General features: G+C 43.9%; 1 protein-coding gene across 3 annotated transcripts; it reads right to left on the reverse strand.

Moving 5' to 3' along the window:
- Window positions 1–140: 140 nt before the first annotated feature.
- MEST (mesoderm specific transcript) lies at window positions 141–18,207 on the reverse strand. Of its 3 annotated transcripts, none has more exons than XM_079150205.1 (12): window positions 18,051–18,207; window positions 9,525–9,679; window positions 7,888–7,967; window positions 7,404–7,481; window positions 7,147–7,283; window positions 6,914–6,972; window positions 5,713–5,768; window positions 4,835–4,905; window positions 4,491–4,592; window positions 3,122–3,198; window positions 2,214–2,277; window positions 141–1,277 (listed from the first exon to the last, which is right to left on the reverse strand). In XM_079150205.1, the coding sequence occupies exons 2-12, from the start codon at window positions 9,676–9,678 to the stop codon at window positions 1,160–1,162; spliced, it is 996 nt and encodes a 331-aa protein (XP_079006331.1). In that variant the 5' UTR covers window position 9,679; window positions 18,051–18,207; the 3' UTR covers window positions 141–1,159. The 3 variants fall into 3 exon arrangements, with proteins under 3 accessions (XP_079006331.1, XP_079006329.1, XP_079006330.1); XM_079150203.1 differs by lacking the exon at window positions 18,051–18,207 and adding an exon at window positions 12,500–12,776; XM_079150204.1 differs by lacking the exon at window positions 18,051–18,207 and adding an exon at window positions 12,500–12,775 and having other exon boundaries at window positions 5,713–5,753.
- Window positions 18,208–19,565: the final 1,358 nt, after the last annotated feature.

Here is a 19,565-nt window from a genome sequence, read left to right on the forward strand (position 1 = left end):
GTTCCTAATTTTTAAAAAATGAATTTAAAATTAATCACTTAATTCTACTTTGACTAAGACGATGAAACTGTGGCTTAAAAAAAACTATTCAGCACCATTTGCTCATAGGTCTTTGAGAATTTGTTCTTAAAATATCTGGGAACTATCCTGTCTGCTAAGTACAGGAACTGCTGAGCTGCATGAGAAAGCCTCTCTGGGACAGCCAATGGGAAGCTAAGCAACCATCACAAGAGGAGTCAGTGTACTTCAGCAAGGTAACTCAGAGTATACAATGGTCCCCTCCCTACACTTCAACCCAGGAGGGACATGCTTCTAAGCACTGAGGTATGAGTAGACAGACTATTATTTGCTGTTAGAATTGATCTTTCCAGCTAATAACAGTAAATCTCTGGCACAGATGCAATTGGTTCTTAATGTCTGTGATTTTAGGAAATTCTGTAAATAATTTGGATTTAGTTTAGTTTACTCAAAAAATACACCTTTAATAAGGTTCACTACTATGGCAGGGTAAGGGTCTGCCAGTTTAGTGTCCTTATAAACTATACACAGTGTGTAGGCAAATCATATTCTTATGCCATACTTTAAAATACTGCGTTACTTAAACAAAATTTTTAAAAATGTCTATAATTTGAAGCAGCTGATGAAACTAATTCAAAGTATGACAAGGGAGATTCACTCTCACTTAAGCTATGTTGCTTAGAGAACTTTAAAAACCATGTACCCTTCCAGCCATTCAAGGAGAGGTAACAGGCCCCACTCCTCATTCTTTACTGTGGAATTCCAACTGGGGTTGGGCCAGAAATTAGCACTTTCAGATGTTTCAGGAAAGTCCACAGAAGTGTTGAAAAGTCTTTTAAACAAAAGAATGTCTAATGCCTATCGTTATGCATCCATGAGAAGTCATGCTCAGCAGAATTTCCTAATAACACAAAGACAAGTCCATATACTTAATCAGATGACAAAGGAATGAGGTGGACTATTTGTCATGGTTTCTGCTGCCTTTTTTCTATATTCTGTACCAACAATGTGAGTAAAGTGGACTTTTGTGAGAGAATTAGTGTTTGATTGCCAGGACCTCTTTTGGGCATTTCTTCCTAAGTGGAATACACAACAGTTATGGGAGTGGGGTAGATAATACAGGGAAGCTACTCTTTCCAGCTCAGAAGGAGTTGATGAAGCCCATATATGCATTCAAGAAGCCCATGGGATCCTCTAGCTGTGGGTAGTGGCTAATGTGGTCATCCAGAATCGACACTGTGGACCGCGGCAGCGTTTTCCTAGTGGAAGAGAACAGCATGTAGGTGAACTTAAGGCTGGAGGGAAGGGAGGGTGTAAGCCAGTGGGAAGCCCCAGCAAATGCCCCTGCAGACATATACCACACTGGAAAGAACCAACAAAAAGCTTATTCGCCTTCTACTTTGGAATTATCTAAGGCAGATAAACTTGCCAATTCCACTTATACAGACTAGTTTTTAATTGTTCATAATTCAACAGACAACAACTTGAAAATATAACACTTTTTGCAACAGTTTTCAAAACAGGATGACTTTCAGCTCTTTAGAGAAGCATGAAGCATTGAACAAATGGACCGCTCAGCAACTTACTGCCCCAAGAAAAGATATCCAAGGACCTTCCCTAATCTCAGGAGGTGATGAGAGAGGGGATTATTTTTGACTAAAATTACAAGCAAGCCATATATGTCCACTAGGCCATATGAAGGTATGGAACAGTCTTTTGTGACATAGTCAAGATTTCATATTCCAACACCTTCCAAGTAAGTACCCAGAGAGCATAACAACCAGTGAGAAGGCACTTTTCCACAGTGAGCTCTTCTCAATCTCTCCTACCAGTCTGCTCACTTTAGGTCAACGAACTGGCTTTATAGTCAGACTAAAACAAACATTTAAGATATATCCGCTTTCATTCTTTAGTTCACATGATAGCTTTTTCTTACCTCTATATCTAAGAATATGAAATAGCTGTAACAGTGAAAACAGGCTATACACATTAAGAGAATATATAACTCAATTTCTTGATCTTTACACTCATGCAAGAATAAGATTCCCCAGCTCATCTTTCCATTATATGGTTTCTGGATGAACAGCCAGTGAGGTCAGAGACCCTGGCTATTGCCAGCAGCCTAAACAAGTAATTCTGTCTACTGCTGTCAGGATGAAGTACTAACAAAACAAAGACCTCTGAGGGAGACTCACCTGTACAGCTCCAAAAACTCTGGATAGGGATTTATAGGATCCAAGGGCCCATAGATAAAATGAACTAAGAAAGAGCAGAGGAATGAATTATGAATTACCAATAGCTCTCATTTCTGTGTTCCTACTGCCACCCTAAGATTAACTTCCCTCCTCAAAACAAAGATTTTTTGCAAATTAAATAAATTTTTTCTGATAGGTAACCTAGCTCCTTTTAATAGGTAAGCTACAAAGAACTGCTGGGGATAAGCCAGTTGTTTCATCTGGCACATTTTCTCCTATATACAGCCATTTGATCCTTCCAAGTCTTCTGTTCCTGGACCAAAAGGAATAAGCCCCACTTCAACATTCTCTTTCTGTAAATCCAAGATATTGTCATTCTTTAAGTCTCTACAGTTATTTGAAATCAACCAATAATTTCTTGAGCACTAACTACTAAGTGTGAGGCCTATATAGATATTTTTAATCTGTGAGAATGAAGACACAAATGAACACAAAGCACCTATATAGCCTCTTGATTAGTAATCTCAATAGCCTCCTGTCCCAATAGTTCAGCAATATCAACTACATGCTTCAGTGGTTTATACATTTCACTCTACACAGGTCACTAGTGTTCCAGATGTTAGAAGTAGTGTTGCTAATGAAATAAAAGAACACCCAGTTAAATTTGAATTTCAGATAAAAAATTGAAAAATTTTGTTTTCTTTGTTGTTTGTTTGATTTTGAGTTTGGTATAAGAAGGTCCTAAACATTGCAAGGCAAATACTAATTCTCAAAACATATTTACTCATGAGCTAAAATTCAGATTTAACTGGGTGTCTTATATTTTTATTTGCTAATCCTAACTGGAAGTGATGAGTTGCAATTATTTTAACTTAAGTTTTCCTAAAAAGTAATATAAGAATACTCACTGGGAATAGTTACAGAGGCGAGAGCTCCCACCCAGCGTCTTCTAAACTTCTTCCTCTGATTGATGTACTGTAAGAGACTATCGGACAGGTAAGTCAGTAGGAGCAGAACAAGAAACCTTGATTATTAGTGGGACTCCAAAGCCTGACCTGAGCCACAAGGAACACTTTTTCATCTGGGAACAACTTAGACATCCTGGGAATGACCCACTTTATCCATTTGTGTTAAGTACCATATGGCTACAGGAGTGATCATGCCTCATATCATCAGAAGCATGAATTACGAAGGGAATGAGAGCTCAGAAAGGCTGAAAGTTGGTTCGGAGCATATGTGACTAACACCTGGACTTAAGGTTCTGATTTCAGCTCCACCACTAACCAGCTCTACGACTCAAAGGCATAACATACATCTTCTGATCTCAGTTTCAAACTACATGATCTCTATCTAAGTTGACATCTGCCTCTAAAATTCTAAGTGTAGAAGTTCGTGAACATAAAATGTCATCTCTGCACTTTATCCAACCACAGAGAATGGGGAGAATTCCTTTTCCTAAAGTATAAATGCTGTAGCCACATTTGAGCACTTAGACTCATGCATTTCCGTTGTTCTTCCAACTCCAGGATAATTATTTTGTGAACCCAAATATCACCTCTTGGAATTGTATTTACTGTTTGTTCTTCAATTTTTTTATATTAAAACTAATCTTGAAGTATTTCATGGGGGGTAGGGTTAGGAGAGAGGAATGGCTCCCTCTAACACACAATCCCAGCAAAGCCATCAGTTAAAAACACTGATGCTACCTGACCCCCGCTGATAAAAAAGACAGGGCGATATCTCAAGTAGTTATGGATATCACCATCTCTAAGTCCCTAAGTGAGAACCAAGATATGGTGCTTCTTTGTATAAGACAGAGAAGTCTTGCATCTCATTCCCTGTTGCTATAGAGAAGATATGCAAAAGAAAGAGCCTTGATTTTTTTTTTCTTTTTTTTTTTTTTTTTTTTTTTGAGAGATGCACCAGGCTCCTTTCACAACTATGATTGGACATTTTGAAGCATTAATATTAACAAAAACATCTAAAGTTAAAGTCAATCAGTCAGTTATAAACTGAATTAGCATTAGAAGTTATAGCTGTTTATTCACACTTCGTTATGCTATTCGTTAGCATTAGAAGTTATAGCTGTTTATTCACACTTCGTTATGCTATTCGTTTCTACTTAAATAGCATAGACCATGACTGTTCTCAGTTCAGAGGTCCTAACCAGCCTTCTCATGATAGGATCAAGCCAGGGAATAGGACAAGCAATCCTGCATCTTGCCCCACTCTCCAAAAGAGCCTTTCCAGAACACAAAGCAAAGGCTTATTTCTTACCTGTCAATGACCAAGTTCCCGTCATTGTTTCGGATCCCTGCCCACATATCCCACAGCTCACTCTCAGAGGGTCGAGTATATGGTCCAAAGACGGGGGTAAGACTGAAAAGAGTCCAGAATGCAGGAGGATAAGTGTGGAGAGAATTCAGAATGTTAAACATGGCTGGAACCTCAGAGGTCACGAAGTCTGACCCTTAACTGATTTATGAATTCCTTCTACTACTTCCCTGGCAAGTGGCCAACACCTTTGCCTGACTATCTCAAGCCCCAGGATTTGGCCCTGAATTGTAATGGCAGCAACTTTATTCACTACAGGCCATAGTCGATCTTTGATAATGACTTACCCTCGAGAAAATACAAAGAAGTTCATCAACCTCGTGAGGATGGGTGACAGCACGCCTCCATCTTTAAGTAGCTGTTAAGTAATAAGTGAAAGTAAAAATCAAGAATCCAGACAAAACAACTCATCAGAACAAAAAGTTTTATACTAGGAACTAAAAAAGAGGAATTTAGTCAAATCTCCTAAAAAGTTCCATGCTTAGCTTCAGTTTTGTTTTGCCTACCCATGTTCTCTATTTCTCTTTCAGATTGTACTTCCACACTCCACTTAAACCCTAACACTATTTTTTTTTTTTTTTTTTTTTTTAAAGAAACAGGTACATACCTGTAATCCCAATTACCTGGGAGGCTAAGACAGGGGGATTGGAAATTTAAGGCCAGAATGGGCAACATAGTGGGGTCTGTCTCAAAAAAAAAAAAAAAAAAGAAAAGAAAAGAATCAGGGTCTCTGTTACCCAGGCTGGCCCTAAATTTCTGGGCTCAAGACATCCTCCTAGCTCAGCCTCCCAAGTAGCATGGGACTACAGATCTACACTATAGCACCTGATCATAATCCTTAGGACTTTAAACTTTTGCATATTCAAGCTTAGACTAGGGGTCCCAGTTTGTTCAGACATCACACTTGTGACACAAATCTTTACATAGTTGTAGTTCTCCAAATATCTATTCATCTCTTAATCTCAGAAAGTTTTCAGTTTTATGTAGGAGCCACTTCAACTGCTTTGTTTGCCTAAGAAGGGAAAAATTAACTTTATTAAAGTGAATTCATAAGGAGGAAAACTTTATAGCCCATTACAGCAGGTATAACTCTTAAAAGGTCCCAGTTTTACTTAATGTGAGCACAGGTCTTAAAATTGAGGACCCATTTAGTGAAGTAGCCAACCTTTTGGAGAAGGAGAGGACGATGAGTCTCAGGAAAGATACCTGTAGAAGAAGATACTTCTCTTAGTCATTTACTATCAATTCTAGGTCAAAAACAAGCCCATTATCAGAAAGTATCCTCCCTATTCATTGTCACCTTTTGGGTCTTGACTGCCAAAACAGATATACAAATAAAACTTTGTACAAGCATGCACTGCATAACAACATTTCAGTCAACAGAAGACTGCATATATGTGTATCACCCATACTGTTCCTTCTCCAAGATGTTTTGTGTTTACCCGATTAAATTATATCCTACTGGAATTATTTTCCCCATTTTAAAGGTGGGAAAAATAATTACACAGCCATCCATAATGCTGATGACTAGGCTGACTCCTTAGCATTTCCTCCCACCACTCAGAACACATAGTGTTGTTAATGATTTGGGCTGCAAAAACAGGATTTTTTCAGTAAGTGAAGGTCCTAAAAGAAAAGTGGGGGGGAAAAAAAAAACTAGTTTTTCCTTTTCCATTTCTCTCCAGAATCAATGGAAGAAAGACATAAACATCGCTGAAAAAGGAACAGACCGACTCTTCTCCCAAGCTGCCCTTAAGGCATTTAGGAGACATTTGGATTATTCATGGATTTACAAGCCGTGCTCAATGGCACACAATGAAAAAGAAACATTTCCACAAGTTCTAATCTGGGGCCCACTGATTTCTACCTGAAACTTGGTACTGCCATCAATTAAGAATTTTAAGACTCTAATACTAATACCATAGATGTATCAGAAGCATCTGTGACTTGATATCTTCAAGCCTGTTCCTCTTAACCCACCGTGGTTGTTATAACACAGCAGAGCCGCACTGGCACTCCTCACTACTGATAGTCAGAATGCCACTGGGCCTGCCATTAGATCTCACTAATGCCCTGCAGAAGCAGCCCACATCACTATAATGCAGCTTCTTATTGACCGCATGTCACCATAATCACTTTCCTTTGTAAGCCTATTTATTTTCTATATTTAAAATCATTATTCTGAGAAAGGATTCATAAATGTCATCAGACCACCAAAGAAGTTCACCGAACAAAAAAGGCAAAAGATCTCCAAGTTTATGTCTGCCCGCAGTATCATCAGATTACCACTTAGATATCCCTGTAACATCTAAAGGTGGCCCTCCTAGGCTACGCCCCACTTTTCCACCTTCCGCCAAGACAGTTACCTCCATTTGACAGACAGAGACTCTTTATGGTAAGCCGGCCGGATCGATTTTGCTTGTACCTGGAGCAGGGGATGAGGAAACACACACACACATAGCTGAGCAGACTGACACCAGTGCAGCAGCCGATGACAACCCCCAGGGAAAGGAATAGCAAGGGGCCAGGAACAATTTACTTTCCCAGCATCTTAAGCTAGTGCAGCCTGTGAAGAATACAGAAGTCTGGCTTCACTGACCTATACAGCAGCTCCTGAGCAACAATGTCCCCATAGTCATGAGACAACAGGTTGATCCTGCGGTTCTGGAGTCCTAGATGGCGCAAAAGCGCCTCCACGATGCTGGCCTGCTCAAATATGGAATAGTGGTGTGGTCTCTAAGAAAAGGAAGGGCCAGATACATAGGATGGAGTCATGAGCACAGGTGTCTGTCAGCCTGACCCTTCTATCCATATCCACCCCAACCCTAACACTGGTTCCATATAGGTGCTGCTTACCGGTTTGTCACTGAAGCCAAAGCCTAAGAAGTCAAGGGCAATTACTCGATGAAATCTCAGGGTCAGACCTTCCCAAATCTATAAGAAAGAAAGGATGATTTGGACTTTCTGCTCCTGTGCCTCCCCTCCCCAACCCACAGCACAACAGAAGCTTCATCCCTATCCCGGCTTAACAGATGGACTTCCAAAAAGTGAAAAACCTCATGAATCTACCACAGGCCCCCCAATTGATCCTCCTGGAAAGTACTTGATTCCTAGTGATTAATCTCTATTGAGGTGGAACTCTAGCGTTTTTAACTTGGCAGTGAGCCTTTCCACACTGTCAGAGTTTTTCACTCCCTTACAGTAAATGAGAAACAGTTTGATATTTAATGCTTTTTCATAAAGTGATTTGAATTTGTAAGAGCCTTGTAGTGCTAACAAGAAAATCCTTGCTTTTGTATTTTTCAAGACATAGTAGGATCTATAAATCTGACTTCATTACCTTGTACCAGTCATAGCTGGAAGTTGGAAAGCCATGTAAAAGCACAACTATCTCAGGACTGCCAACTACACCCACAGAGTCTGGAAAAAAAGACAGATCAATTAGGCCAACTCCCTATGAAAATAACTTTGACTATGTTAAAATCTAACTAATATGGTACAAAGGACAAAAAACTGCAACCAAAGTAATGACATTAAAGTGATAACATTGCTTTTTAAAATGCAAGCTAACTGCTTTAGCTAAGAACAGGCACTTTTTAATCTATATGCTGAAAAAGTATAAATAGCATACTTTCTGTGAAAATATTTGAAGGCAGCTTGCTTTACCTAAATTTCCTTTGAAAGGCAATATCCCTATACCTTCCCTTGTGTTAATGTTAAAATACATACTTATTCACAGTAAAAAGTAAACTTTCACATTTAAAAAATATATCATCAGAAACTAAAAGTTATTTGTAATTTGTCAATTTGTTACAAAAATTCTGTAACAGAGCAACTCTTCCCATGAGCACTTTAGTTTATGTTGTTTTAGTAGAAGAAAACCAATGTGGTATCAAAAGCATAATGTTTAAACTATTATTCAATTCTGTCAACTACAAAGAAGGGTTAATCAATATAGATATTAACATTTTAAATGCATATGATAAAATGGAATTATTAAACATCTTTCAAAATAGCCAGACAGTAAAATGCCCCACTAACAGTACTAGATTAAAACAAATACATATACTACCAGTAGCATGAAAATTCAGTAATGAGATTTTCAAAAAATAACTTAAAGTAATTAAAAATGTTATATACTTTAGTCAAGGAACTTTATTCTTAATCTATGCAAATAATCTGTGCAACAAAAAATACTGAAAATCTGGAAACAAACCAAACAACCAACATAATATATACTTACTTAACTGAATATAGCAAATGAGAGAAGGTCAGGAGCAATAATGAAAAACGGTTTATGACAAACATTTTTCGTTATTGCTCTTGACCCCCGCCCAAAAGAAATCTTTTCCAATCTGTTTCGGTTTCTTCATCTATAAAATGAGATTAATGGCACCTATCTCCAAATGCTGTTGTAAAGATTAAATGAAACAATGCAGGTTGAAAATGTAACTCAATGCCCAGCATATGGTTATTACTTGATAAGCAGCAGTCATAATAATTATCATTAGCAAATTAATTTATACAACAGAAGACTTAAATCACATTTAACAATCTTATAGAAAACAGTTAAATAAAATTGAATCAGGGATTGGGGGAAGCAAAACAATGGTAGTTAACACCTTTGAATATTTTACATATAACCTGGCACTAGGGGTGCTCAAAAGAGAAAACTAATATGTGAATACAAATCAAGCCACACACACACAAAAAAAAACTTACTAAAAAGTTTGGTATACAGAGATTAGACTCTGGACTCCACCCCCCCACACACACAGCTTTCTTCCCTCCCAGCTCTCTAGCGAATGAGGGGAATTAATCCACTTCCCTCATTCCTTCAGGGACACTACACAAAGAAAAGGGTTACTCCCCTCCATCTCTAAGGGGCAACAGAGACCAAGGGACACAAAATAAAATACCTCAGCTGGGACCTAAGTGGCTCACACCCACAGGGTATTCCAGTAGTCCAGTTCTTACCCTGGTAGAAGATGCGCAGTCCCTTGTAGGTGAAAAACTTGCCAGAAGTCTTCCATGAGTGCAGAGCAGGGGACAGCTGAGGGGGTGGGATGTGCAGGTACGCAGCAAGCAGGGGCACAGCCAGTAGCCCCACCTGGACCCACCATTCCCTCATCCTGTGGGAAGAGCAGTTGGAGTAACATGGTACACTTCCACAAACGTGAGCTGGTAACATGGAGTGGGAAACTTCTGTACCATACAGTGTGACCATATTGCTCCCTCCCCTGTAACCACCCCCCCATCATGGCAAAAAGTTTATCAACTGGAATCGATCACATCTCTGCTGCTATGGCAATCACCATCTTTGCTCATCACTCTAATTTTAAGGGGAAAATATCTCAATATGTGACCTTCCACCTCCCTTCAGCCACTTTAACCCCTTAGCTCCTCACCCCCCACCTTTGTGCTCTTCCCAATACCTGCTAAAGGTCTCATTGCCTTTTATCAAGATTTCCTAGGGAAAAATATAATTTCTTGCATATTTACTCTAAAAACTCTACCATATACTCAATAACCCCCCAGTGTTTAAAATATACATGCATGGTACTAATGTTTTAAAATTTGTGTGTGTATGTGACTTATCACATATCCTTAAGTAGAGAGCTGCTCCTGATTTTTAATACGTGTCAACCCTCTGACCCAAGTGAAGCTCCATTTAGCACTCCTGTCTGGATTTGGCCAGGGTAGAGTCTGTGAAAGCAACAAGACAGCTGCTACACTGTATATTCCAACATAAGCAGCTTTGTCATCAGCCTGCATATCTAATCTCTTACAAAGTCTGGGCAACAGATTATATTCCTGCTTTTCTTAGCAGACTCTTTTAAGTGCTCATTTAGTTAATTTCATGACACCACCCCCAACCCTCCACCCCAAATCAGACAGAGCGCATACCCCGCATGTGCGAATTGTTTTTTCTCTTTGGAAAGAAAGCACTGGTTCCTACGCCCAGCCTTGCCATGCCCAAGACTTCAAAGATCCAAACAATTCATCCACACTGAATTAGAAACCATTTCCTCTGTGTCTAGTCTGTGACACCCCATGGTCAACAGGGAAAGAATTGCCAGAAGTTTTCGCAAAACAGCCAGAATGGAAATAATGCCCTCCAAAACTAAAATAAGAGCTATCAATAAAATAGTCACAAAGGAAATCAATTGCTCACACCTTGGTGGGAACCGCTTTGTGTCTGTACACTCACTCTGCCATTGTATTACCTGTAATCTGGCCAAAACCTCTACCCATCATGAACAAATGCAATTCACAATATGCTTTTTTTTTTTTTTTAAACTAAAAATGAACCCATGATTCCACCATGGTAAAATAACCATGTCCTTTAAAGATTTAATCTCGGTTCCCCTGCATATGGTTTTTACCCATCACTAGAGTAGTCTTCCCCCGACCCCTGAAGTATCTGTCTAAAACAGACACTATGATTTGCTTCTACTTTTCAAGGTAATACTAGAAATGATTGGAAAAGGGCTGGAACGAGAGAGTCGTATCATAATCTGCGCCCCCACAACAGCAGCAGGCAACATCCCAATACCTCCTCCTAAATAACAAAAAACATTAGGTTTGGGTTATCATTTTCTCAGTGCTATGTGTTCTATACCTCAGTTCATTTATTTTTCAAATCACCCCTCCTGGCATCCATTCGCGGTCCTAGCAGCTGAATCTGCAGTGACTCAGCAGAGCACCAGGGAGGGGCTCTTTTGGCAGCAAACCATAAGAGGGAGGGGGCTAAAAACCCGGCGCCTGATACCCACATTGCGCTCCCGCACAACCCAGCGCTGGACCCTCTTTTACTCTTGAGAAGGCAAAGCAGCAGCCCCATAGGGAATTATTCTCTGTCTTAAATACCTCCGTAAAATTGCCCCATCGATGTTTTAGAATTTTTAGTAGTGAAACAAGCTAGTAGTACGTAGATAAAATGGATTAAGCATTTTCTGTTTGTCAAATTCCCATTATTTGATGGAGCCATGATTCAAGAGTATAAATTCAGCAAACTCCAGTGAAAACTTTATGGAAATCAACCCTTCTAAGCCTTGATTTCTTCATCTTGTACACGGGAAAAATGCATTAATCTAATACCACCTGACGGCTTTGCTGTGAGAGGACGAACTACTCTGTAAACCCGCTAAATCAAAGCAAACATCGCCGGTACCCGCACGGCAGTTAGGTCGCATCCCCATTACCCCTGGCACTCCTCGTTACCGACCTCCAAACAATACTTAACGTCCTGGAGATACGGCGCGGCAAGTTCTAGTCACACCTATGCGGTAACACGCCACCGGGATGCCAGGATCTGGAAATCTTAAATTGCGCTAGTGCAATACCCGGGTCTAAATCGCACCACATCAATACCAGGGGTCTTGAAATCATAAATCACAGCAGGGCGATACCCGGGTCTAGAAACCCCAAATCACCAACCAGTGATGGTCAGGTCTGAAAATCCTAAGTCACACCAGGGCATTGCCTGGGTCCTGAAATCTTAAATCACGCCACAGCAGTGACTAGATCTGGAAATCTAAATCACACCACATCAATGGCGGGGTCTTATAAATCGTAAACCACACGAGTGAGTCCAGGCTGTAAAGGTCCTAAGTCGCACCACAAATTTGACCGGGTCTAAAAAATTCTAATTCGCGGCAAGTTGATACCAGGAGCCTGGGTGAGCTCATGGTCTAAAAACCTCAAATCTCACCGGGGAGATCCCAGGATTTAAAAAATAAGCCCGAGAGATTCCAAATTTGAAACAGTCTACATCTGACAGAAGTGACCCCACCACCACCAAGGAGACTGAGCGGTGGCCAGCTGGGTGGGGTTTTCTTCGCAAGGCAGCCCGGCTCTGCCAGGCAGAGTCCGCTGCACTTGCCCGCACCCGAGACCGGGATCAGCCGGCCACACCCCCTCGCGCCCTATCGCAGCCCGCACGCACCCACCTGCGGAGGCGATCTCGGCGCACCATGGCCGCGTTATCCCATGCCGCCCGCCGCAGGGTTGCAGAGCACTGGGCGCACTGAGGCGCCTGCAGCCGTGCGAGGTCGGTGGCGACAGGGACGCAGCCCACGGCCGGCACAGGACAGCCGGCAGCGGCGGCAATGAGCGGCCACTTGGGCGATGCGGCACTGCACTGGCTGGCGAGGCGCGGCTGCCGCAGAGGAGGTGCCTGGGCTGCAGCCGCCTGCCGGTATGCGCTGGGATGTGCTGGTGGCCGCGGCAGTGCCGAGCGAGTGGGCACCGACTTTTAGAGCCCACCCGCGCCCCGCCCCTGGCCCGCCCACCACACCGCAGCGCCCCTCCCGCGCGCTCCAGCCGCAGAGCCCCTCCCTGCAGCCCTGCCGCCACCGCAGTGGTGGGGTGCCCCCCTCACTGGCAGCTTCAGGAATGTGGACCCCCTCCACCATCCTACAGCTTCCTCTCAGACCCCCCAAACCCTAAGCTTGTGATTCTGATGCAGAACCCTTCCTTGAAAGTTAAGGCCTCAGGGAAAGATGGCAGACCCTTGAGACCCCCAACACTCCCCTTATAGTATCCATAGGCCCCAGCCCTAGAGGCTGGCTGCCTGACCTAAAAGGAGAGCAGGGCTATGGTTGTTGCCGCGGTGCCTGCTCGAATTCCATACCCAAAGCATGGATGTCAAACCCTATAAGTTCCCATGTCCGAAAGAGCGGACCGCGAGCACCCAACATCTCCCAAGTCCCTAAGTATGGGTAACGACCAAGGGCACACCAAATGGTTAGGGAACCACAAGCTCTGCGGGACTCTCCAGCCGTTTAGTGGGCACATATAGGATGGCTACTACGGAGCCAAGCAGGCCAAAGTTGCACAAAGTCTGGTTTCCTTCGGGCAACCACAGCAGCGAGAGGCACGTTTCCTCTGCAGCAGCGCGACGTGGTCAGCATGCCGGAGGCCACCGCAGCGCCGGTCCCACGCGGCACTGGACCTGCCGCACAATCAAGAGAGCAAGACCCCCTTTATGTACAGTAAATCACAATGTAGGGGCACCAAAGGTGCAGGAAAAAGGAAAAGGATTTTCTTTAACCCATAATCCTTTAAAAGGCATCTATTAACGCCTTTGAAAAGAGAAGTGTCGACCATCAGAGTGTCTGCGTACATTTTCTGGCTGTAAATTGAAATTCTGATGGCCGCGCTCAGGCGGAGCGTTAACAAGCGAGGTACCAGCCCAAATCCGGCCGGTCCAGCGGGGGCGCTGCAGACCTCTGTTCCTCACTGAGCACGACGCCTTTCCTACACTTCGCGGAGTCGGTTAGGCCAGCATTGCAGGCAGCACCACTCGGCAAAAGACCGGCCACCGGGCTAGCGGAGCCCGCGGGTATCTAATCGCGCCGGGAGCTCAGGGCCACCCACCAGCCGCTATAGAAGCCAGCCGTAGGAGCATGTCATCAGAACATGTGGTGCATACGGGGTATACCTACCAGGGTCTGATTAAGAGGGGCATGAAACAAATGCTTGTTTAGCACGTAGAGTGACTAAGAACGGGGTACAAAATAAATGAGAAACAGCCCCTGCCCCAGAGAAAGACGCTGGCCATCTGGAGGTAGAGGGACAGACAAGAATTGATGCTTTTAAAATTTTCCTTTTGATTTCCTAGCAACATTTTGTTACAGATCGGCGCTCTCCTCCCCAACGGGTAAGGTCCTCAAAGACCGAACCCAAGTGTTATTCACCTTTTGTATCCCCAGAGCCCGCCACGGTGCCAGCCACAAAGCAGGCTCCTAACAAATACTGCATGAATAAGTACAAAAATTTGAGGGCGCAAAGGGGAGGAAGTAATTAAGGGGAGGGGGGAAGGGTTGTCTTGAATGATGAATAGGCATTTACCGGAGAGACAAAGAACATTCCAGCCAGAGGGGACGGCATTCGCAAAGCACGGGAGGCTCAGGACTGCACAACCATTGGGGAAAAGGCACGCCCTTTGGGCCCGGGGCCCCAACAGGCAAAAAAAAAAAAAAAAAAAATTAGGCTAGAAAGAGTAGTTCATCGGAAGGAGTCTGGAATTCGTCCTAAAGAAAAGGAGACGCCACAGATGGATTTAAACCCTAAAAGGCCTTAATTGGTTACTTAACAAAATTTAAATTAGCCTCTTTATAAGTTGAGGATTACCTATACTAACTAGCCACTGCCATCTTTTAAAGACTGAATTATTTAGCAAGATGTAAACTGGTCCTTTCAAAGAAGTAAGGGCATTCCTATTTTTAACTACTGAAAACAATAGCAAGAGCCTCTGCATTATATATTTTTCATATTTATCCTCAATGGAACCTTTAAGTCCTACAAACAATTCCATACTTTCTTTCTCGCCAGGCCAGAAGCACCAGCATCCAAGATGAAGGCAATTTTCTAATTAATGGACTAAGTGCCCCACAAAGGATCTTATTCGGAAGGCCACAGAACGCACAGACTGGGGGATAACAGTGTAAGCCCCTGGGGGAAGAAAGAGGGCCAGGGAAAGCTCCCCAAAATAACAGAAATTCCAAGTCTGACGGTGAGGAGAAATCTTTCCGCACAGAGAGACTAGGAAAAACTTCTTTGGAAAAGGGGAATGGAGGTCGATAGCCATGGAACCCAGAACTCGGTTAAGTGGGGAAAGCATTCCAGTTTGGAAAAACCTCTGCAGAATGACAAAGAGTCGGAAAAATGCAGAGAATGCTATGAGGGATGAGCTTGGTTAAAGCCAGGAATTTGCTTTTGGAAGTAGAGGGAGAAAACGCTAGCCATAATGCCCAGGAGTCAAAGAGTTAAGGAATCGTCTAACGGTGCCTGACTTAATTCCAGAGGGAAGCTTCTCTGCAGAGGGAGAATCTGGCCCAAGGTATATAACCCTTGGAAGTGCCTGAGAAAACAGAACTGTACATAAATGCTAAGTCGGCCTCTGGCTTGCTCTCAGGATACCCCTTCGATTCTTCCAAATGGATCCTATCCTTGACCAACATCACACGGAGCAGTATTTCCTCAGACAACGGCTTATCAGACATTCCTATCACATTCCAATTCTAACACAGGTTCACATCACAGTTAAGACCTCAGATTTGTGCAAAAATTAGTGTAGAAAGCTCTGCATTTACCATCTCACTGATGCACAACAGTATTAGGAAATCAGCAGGGTTGACTCAATAATCATATTTTTCTAACCCCAGTTTAAGACCCATACTATGACAAATTCAAGAATATTTACAAAGACAACAGGATAGAACTGGGGCTGCCACTTTTAAGAGCTGTAATTATAGATTTGAATAAACTAAGAAAGTGCAAAATGGAAGAAACTTGGTTGAACAACAGCACTTTGTTAAACTTAGGATTTTAGTTGACAAAAAAAGTTTGGTAAGTCTGTGTGATATGGCTACAAAAAAAGCTCCTGTGATTGTAGACTATACAGAAGTACACAGAGTAAGCTAATCCTACACTGTTCTGCTAGTTAGACCTCACAGAAAGTATTTCATTCTGTTCTATAGAGCAGATATTAAGATACACAAACAGCAGTGTGTTCAGAGATCAACTAAAACGTACTACAAATCATGTCATAAAAGGTATAACAGGTCTCATACTTTAAGCTCCTACTATGAGCATGGATCATCACCCAATTTATCCCTAATCCTCACGGGAACCCAGCTAAATGAGTATTTTCATTCACACATCTCAGAGAAAGATATAGCAGCTCAGAGCGCTAAGTGTTAGTATGGGAAGGGACTGGGAACTGAATCAGATGTGTCTGGCTCCAGAACTGACGATCTTTCCACTGCCCCACATTGCCTCCCTGTTTGAAATAACTGGGCATGTTTAGTTTGAAGAAAAGAAGCCTTGTGGAGTGAGTGGAAGAAGGAAATGTGTTAGCAGTCCTCAAATATTTGTGGAAGCAGCATTAGACATTTTATTCTGTATGGCTTCAGTGAGTGCAAACTGTAGAGAAACAGATGTCGATTCAACCTACAGAATTTTCAACAGTCAGGAATGTCTAGAGGGATGAGGTGCCTTGGCCATTTTGGGACACAAGTTCCCTGTCACTAGAGGCTGGGTAACCCTGTGGCAGGTATGCAAGCTCTGGACATACGGCTGAATGACCTTTAAGGTCTTTTCCTTCCTGATAGAAACTAAGGCTCAGAGAAGTAGTGGAACTTGGCCGAGGAGGTCCTTCTACCCAGGGGACACATCTACTCCTCAGTCTTCCATAGGTGTGTCACTCAGCCCAGAACTCTTTGTACAACAGACTGCTTCATGCTGAGGGCAAGACAAATTGAAGAAATTACCAATAAAATCACAGCAACCTCCCTCTCAAATTTAACCAACATATTCCTAAAGTGACTGTTGTCTTTCTCCCCCTTCAGGACCATTTTTGGGTAAAAATCTCTGCAGGAAATGTCCAAAGACAATGGTAAAGGAGGGAAACAACACAGCTGAACAACCCCTGTAACCAGATGAACCAAAAGGACAGATACTGTAGTGGTTTCCACACGTTACAGAATTATTGGGCACCCCTAAATTATCTTTACCCACCCTCTGCATCACTCCGCCCATCCCCAGATCCCAGCCCTGGTACTCCTACCCCACTAGGAGTATTCCAGTCCTAGGGGCCATCTCAGCCACTCTAACGGATAAAAAGGTTGAAGGATCCTAATTCGATAACAGTATCTTGCATGCTTACAGCACTTTGTCCTTTCACATAATGTCATCTCATGTGCCGCTCACCAAAGTCCTCTAAGAAAACCTTCCTTCGGACAGACAGGCAACTCTTCCTTGCTGCCTGGGAGCCTTTCCTCGGTTTTCCCCCACTACTTCCCACAGCCTGGAGGAGTCAACCCACGAGCAGGTGTTTCGCTTTTCCTCGATTGCTCTCGTCACCTCACACCTTCCCCAGCTGTCTGCCCGCCGCCCTTCAGGGCCCCCGCCCACGCCACCATGGCAGCTTTCGTGCCCTCCGCCCCCTAGCAGGTCCCAGGCCGGCCGCTCCCGCCGCAGCGCTCGCCCGGGAGGCCCCCACGCGCCAAGCCGCCGCGCACCCCCGCCCTGCCACCTCCCGCGGTGCCCCCACCTCGCCCTCCACCCGTCGGTCACACCGGTGTGCCTGCGACCTCTCCAGACACAAAGGCCGATCCCAGGAGGAAAAGCGCAGCCCCCCGGGACGCCCGGGAGGGCTGGTCACGCCGGCTAACGGAATGAGGAAACGCTGGAGGGGAGCCAGGCCTCGGGCGAGGGCTGGGGGCCTTTTGTGCTCGGTCCAGGCCGAGACCTGGGAGACGACGATCGAGGCCCTCGCCCATGTGGCACGCCTCGTGCGCGCACCCACGCACCCCCGGGCGCCCTGCGCTCGCCAGCAGATCCTCGCACCCCTAGGCCACTGTCATCCAGCTGGGTCCCAGGACTGGCGTGGTCCATTCGCACCATCCACGTAGCCCAAGTGGGGCCAGTCCCACTCTTGGGGTGGGCTGCAAGGGGGAGGGTGGAGGTTCCACTCCTTCCCCGCCCGTCTCTTACCTGACTCAGGTAAGACCTGGGCTACAGGACTCCATGTCTGGGGGGAACCGGGCGCGCATGCGCTCCTTGGGGCCAGAGGTTCTCGGCCTTAACCCAGTCCCCAGGGAAGACTCGGCCAAGCCACCGAATATCAGGCTCCGGGCTAGAGCGTCGCCTCCTCGGCACTCAAGCCCATCGCCCCCGAGCCCAGCATGTGCTGCCGCCTTCTCCCTGCCAGGCGTCAGCGCCACCTATGGCAAAGGGTATGAAATGGCAGGCCGTGCCTTTGACATGGGTCTAAGGCGTTGGATAAAAAATAGAATTGTATAAGGCCTGATCCGAGTACTTTTCGCATTCGATTATTAAAAGCGAAGGCCCAAGAAGCGATATTTTGAAAGTTCCTAACTGTGGAGAGATCTCGGCCAATCTCTCCTATCTCATCCATTACACTAATTTCATAATTACCCTCAAGACTATCAATTTTTTTTTTATCCCCAGCCCTACCCTTTTACCCACTCTATAGATCAGCATTAGTTGCCTGCCTTCTCTTCATCTTCACATGGATGACACACAAACTTTCATACTCGACAATGGCTAGGTGAAATTCACCACCCTTTCTCCACCCCTTCTTTGTCACACCACAAACTGTCTCCAGAATCTTTCCTTCCTTCTTTATTCTCTGTCTTGACTAATGGCACTACCATTCACTCTAGTTTCCCACACAAGATCGCCAAAACCCAGGGCATAATGGAATGAGGCCCAGGATTCAGGCAGTCAGTAATTTCCCTCTTCCTGGTCCTTTTCTTCTGACCTCCCACGTCTCTCTTGAGCTCATTTTGCTGCCCTCCAATCCTGCTGCCATCTGCCCTTCTTCAAGCCTCCTTTTCTCTCACCTGGACTATTGCTTTCTGATTGGCTCTCCACCATGATACCTTTCTGTTTCCATCATTCACACACCTGGCAGTGATTTTTCCAAAATGCAAACCTGATCACATCTCTTAAAATTTTTACTGATGCTAAATTCAACCTTTTTAGCTTGGTATGAAAAACACTTCAAAATCTGGCCCTTGCCTTCCTCCAGAATCTTCTCTTTCACTCCTATCTTGTTCATCCCCCAAAACTTCATAATCTGACCAAATGTTCCTAATTGTAGTTTCTCCCAAAACACCAGGCAGGTTTCTTTCTCCATATTTTCAGGCATGTCCTTTTCCCTGACCAAATGTCCTTCCCCACTTTAGTTACCTAAAATAATTCCTGTTCAGCCTTAAAATTCAATCCAGTTATAATGTTCTCTTATATACCTTCCCTGAAACCTTCCTACAGAAATGATACTCCTTCCCTGTGCACACTATCCCTTGGACACACTTATGAGGTTGCACTTTTCAGGCTGTTTTGTAGTAATGTTTGCAGGTCTACCTTGTCTATTCTACCATATGCTGATCTCCTTGAGGACAGGGACAATTTCATTTATTTCTGTGTCCCTTTTCTCAACCCAACATTTTATCATGATGAGAAGAATGAAGAACAGCAAACGTT

The sequence above is a fragment of the Sciurus vulgaris genome (genome assembly GCF_902686455.1).
Source record: "Sciurus vulgaris genome assembly, chromosome: 8".
In the NCBI taxonomy this organism is placed as follows: domain Eukaryota; kingdom Metazoa; phylum Chordata; class Mammalia; order Rodentia; family Sciuridae; genus Sciurus; species Sciurus vulgaris.

Coding starts and splice junctions, on each gene's coding strand:
- MEST (XM_079150203.1), bottom strand. CDS start 12,525: ATGGTGCGCCGAGATCGCCTCCGCAG. Junction 7,482..7,887: donor CCAGCTATGACTGGTACAAG/GTAATGAAGTCA, acceptor TCTTTCTTATAG/ATTTGGGAAGGTCTGACCCT. Junction 1,278..2,213: donor GAGTTTTTGGAGCTGTACAG/GTGAGTCTCCCT, acceptor CTCTTCCACTAG/GAAAACGCTGCCGCGGTCCA.